At 49.0% G+C, this 3,735-nt stretch overlaps 1 protein-coding gene across 1 annotated transcript in view; it reads right to left on the bottom strand.

Moving 5' to 3' along the window:
• Positions 1-3,735, bottom strand: part of INSRR (insulin receptor related receptor) — a 33,318-nt gene extending 29,583 nt beyond the window's left edge. The window contains exon 1 of the mRNA XM_027871292.1: positions 3,651-3,735. Within this exon, the coding sequence (XP_027727093.1) occupies positions 3,651-3,735 (85 nt within the window). The remainder of the gene's footprint in view (positions 1-3,650) is intronic.

The following is a 3,735-nucleotide window of genomic DNA, read 5'->3' as shown; positions in this document are numbered from 1 at the left end:
TGTGTGTGTGTGTGTGTGTGTGTGTGTGTGTGTGTGTGTGTGTGTGTAGGCAAGCATAGGGGCTTAGACATCTTGATAACTCCCTTAATCTTCTCTCTCCTAATTTATTTCTCGCCATTCTTTCTTTGCTTGTTTGATTTCTATTATCTTCCCTATACCTCTCATTTTACTTACTCTTCTTCTTTCCCTGCAAACTGCCTTCTGTACTCTGCCATCTCACCTCACCACCACTAACATTTTCTCCACCCCCCCCCATTTCTAAACATGCACACCCAGAAAAAGCCTTTCTCAATACTGGGAAAGTCGACCAAAATTTGCCCTTAATTGTGTGTGTGTGTGTGCAGGAGGCAGAGAGACAAGTGACCTGCGATAATTGCAACCAGCTCCTCCTCACCCCCACCCCCACCTTTTCCATCACCTGTCCCCGGACCAATCAGATTTGAGAAAGGGGTAGGGGGCCTTCTTCAGGATCCCCTCATCCCACTTCCCATCATGCTTCTAGGCTCTTCAGAGCTCCCCTAATGAGAACACTTTGGAAAAACAAATCCCAAAGCCTTCTCTGATTACCCCCCACTTCACGTTCCTCCTGATCCCCTCCTCCCGCTTCTCTCCCTTCCTCTCTGGTCTCTCCTGCTCCCTCCCTGCCTGACACTGAGAACCAGACACCTGGGTCCCCTGATCAAACACCCGCTTCCTCCCCCAGAAGCTCCCTGTGCCTCCCATGGACGTGCTTCTGTCTGGACAACCACACTCCCGTCTGGCATCTGCTGGGTCCTGGAGATGGCTCTGTGCTCTATCTCCCCCTTTTCCATCCTCCCTGTCCCTGCCCAAGGTTGTTTAATCACAGGGGTGGGAGGAATAATGACCCTGAGACAAAGGTATTTGTAAGCCCCAAGTATCTCCCAGAGAACCTTCCCAGCTCTCACTCCAGTCCCCTTCATTTCTGTCCTGTGGCAGAGACCCTGCCCCCACCCTCAGGCAGGAACCCACAGCCTGTCAGATGAGGAAAACACTGCCCTTGAAGAGGCCCCAGTCTGATGGCAGATAGGGATATACAACCAGGTTATGGACAGAGAAACACTGACCAGAGAGACAAGGGCAGAGGAGCCAGCCAATTTGAGCTGTAGATGCCAGGATAGGGACAGATAGTGGGGAGTCAGTAGTCAGTCAGAGAAGGCTTCCCAGAGGAGGGGTCTTGGGAAAACCCATACTTCTCACTGACCCTTCCTTTTGATCTTATCTTATACTATCTCTTTATTCCTCTTCAGCTACCGTATCCCCAATTCCCCTCCTCCCACCTGAAGGTTGTTTACAGTCAACATGGCCAGCCCCCCCTCCCCGTGCCAAACACAGGAACTTTCTAGTCTAAGACTGGGGGTGGAGGTAGGGAGAGGAATCTGGAGAGAGTGGGGACAAACTGACTCAGCCTGGGAAAAAACATCTGCTCTCCTTCCCAGGTTAGTAGACCCTGAGGAGCCGTCTAATTTATCACCTTTGCCAGCCTGCTCAGCCTCTGTCCTTCATCCCTTTTCTGGTAGTGGCTTGTCAAGGGGACGATGCAGGCCTTTTCCTCCCCTTCTGCCCTCAGCCTTCTCTCATACGTGGTCATACCATTTAGAGCTAGAAGAGAACCATTGAGATCTCCAAAGTCTCGTGGATAGCAAGCCACGGAGTCAGGGTTCAACCCCCAATCCTCACTCCAGATCCAGCACTCCACTCTCTGATGATGCTGAGACAGCTCCATTGGGCAGTAGGGACCTAGGCTGGCAGTCTGAAGCTCCCAGTTCTAGTCCTAGGTTCTGGTTCCACGTGTGACCTTAAACAAGCCAACCTCCCTCCTTGGGCTTCAGTTTTCTTTGAGGTTCTTTCTGTCTCTGAGACTCAATGAGGCCCCATGTCCAGATGGGAAGCACTTTGCCCTATTTTCTTGAACAGCTTAAGCTACCAAAAGGCCACCGCTGGGGCTGGATGAGTCGTTGTGTGACAAAGTCTGGGATGAGCTCCCAGTTTCTGAACTAAGGTTGATGAGAGGTCCCAAGAGAGGCTGGGAGGTAGGGGAGGTAACACTTCCTCTAGCACCATCATGACCTTGAATGTAGGTGTGCACACATGTGAGCAAGTGAGCCCCACTTGGGCTGTCTCCCTATGTCTAAGGGAGGACACAGACTACAGAGGAGACAATGCAGGTTAGATCTTCAGGGCGTCCTTCAAACTGGGTTGAGGCACAGGGGAGAGAAAGGAGGGGTGGTGGGGAAGTAGGGATGATCCTGGGTACCAGGGCATCATAATGGAAAGAGCATGGGGTATGGAGTCAGGAGATCAGGGTTCAAATCCTCCCTCTGACATTTACTAGTTATGTGATCACAAGCAAGGCTCTTGATTCCTCTAAGCCTCAGTTTCCTCATGTGTAAAATGGAGATGACAGTAAACACAGATCTACTTCACAAAGTTGTTGGGAGGAAATTGTTATAGAAATGAGTTATTCTTTTGGCTAGGCAATGGGGTTAAGTGACATGCCCAGGGTCACACAGCTAGTAGTGTCAAGTGTCTGAGGCTGGATTTGAACTCAGGTCCTCCTGACTCCAGAAATGAGTTATTCTTCCTGTGCTCTTACGCTTGAACACAGCTATCCGTCTTTATTATCTTCCCCTCACCTCCCACTCTACTTCCAACACCTCTCTGCTTAGTCTCTTGTCTCTCTTGGTCTTTGTTCTTGTATCTTTCTATCTCCCGTGTCTCAATCCTATCTCTTCTTTGACCTTTCCTTAGCCCCCCTCCATGGAGTTAGACCTAGAAAGGATCTTACAGGATGTCTAGTCAGTCAGTCAATAACCATTTCTGAGAGCTTGCTATGTAGCCACTAGGCAGCTAGGTGGCACAGTAGATAGAGCTCTGGATTTAGAATCAAGAATATTCAAGTTCAAATCCAGCCTTAGACATTAACCATTTCATTGCACAAGGCACTTAACCTCTATCTGCCCCAGTTTCGTCATCTGTATAATGGGTATAGTAATAGCACCTACTTCCCATGGTTGTTGTGAAGATCAAATGAGGTAATATTTGTATAGTGTTTTGCAAACCTCAAAGTACCATTATATGTGCTGACCATGATACTAAGTGCTAGGCATACAAAGAAATGCAATGAATAGTCCCTGCTCTCAAGGAGCTCACAGTCTGCTGGGGGAGACAACGTGCAAACGACTATGTACAAACAAGATAGATGCAGGATAAATTGGAAATTTATCCATAGATGAGGAAATGAAGGGCCGCAACACTTGATACTCACCCGGCATCACACAAGTAATAAATGCCAAAGTTCGGATTTAAACCTAGTGCTCTTTCCACTACATGATATGTATCATGGACAGGGAACTTCTAAGGCCCCTGTCCTCCATGCTCACCCTGGCTCTGGAATCACGGATATTCCAGCTAGAGTGACCATCATCTTATTGCTCCTACTGACAATTGCTCCAGAGAGGAAGCCACAAGCCCCCTTCAAGGAACTGGCCACTCTCCTTTCGAGGAATTCTTTCTGTGACCAAAGCTAAGCCCTTTTTACTGCTGTCAGAGACAATACAACGAGGTCAAATTCAAAAGAAGAACCCATGCGTCCTGTCTCCCAGCTCTGGGAGAAGGTGATGAGGACTCACCCTCTGGAGTATCCAGGCCAAATCCCAAAGGGAGGAAGTTCATCAGCAGGCAAGATCCCCAGAGCCAAGAGCTGGGTGCTGTCAT

The sequence above is a fragment of the Vombatus ursinus genome, unplaced genomic scaffold (assembly GCF_900497805.2).
Source record: "Vombatus ursinus unplaced genomic scaffold, bare-nosed wombat genome assembly UNPS02014798.1, whole genome shotgun sequence".
NCBI lineage: Eukaryota > Metazoa > Chordata > Mammalia > Diprotodontia > Vombatidae > Vombatus > Vombatus ursinus.
Note: the sequence above shows the minus strand (reverse complement) of the source record. Positions and strands in the feature narration are given on the sequence as shown.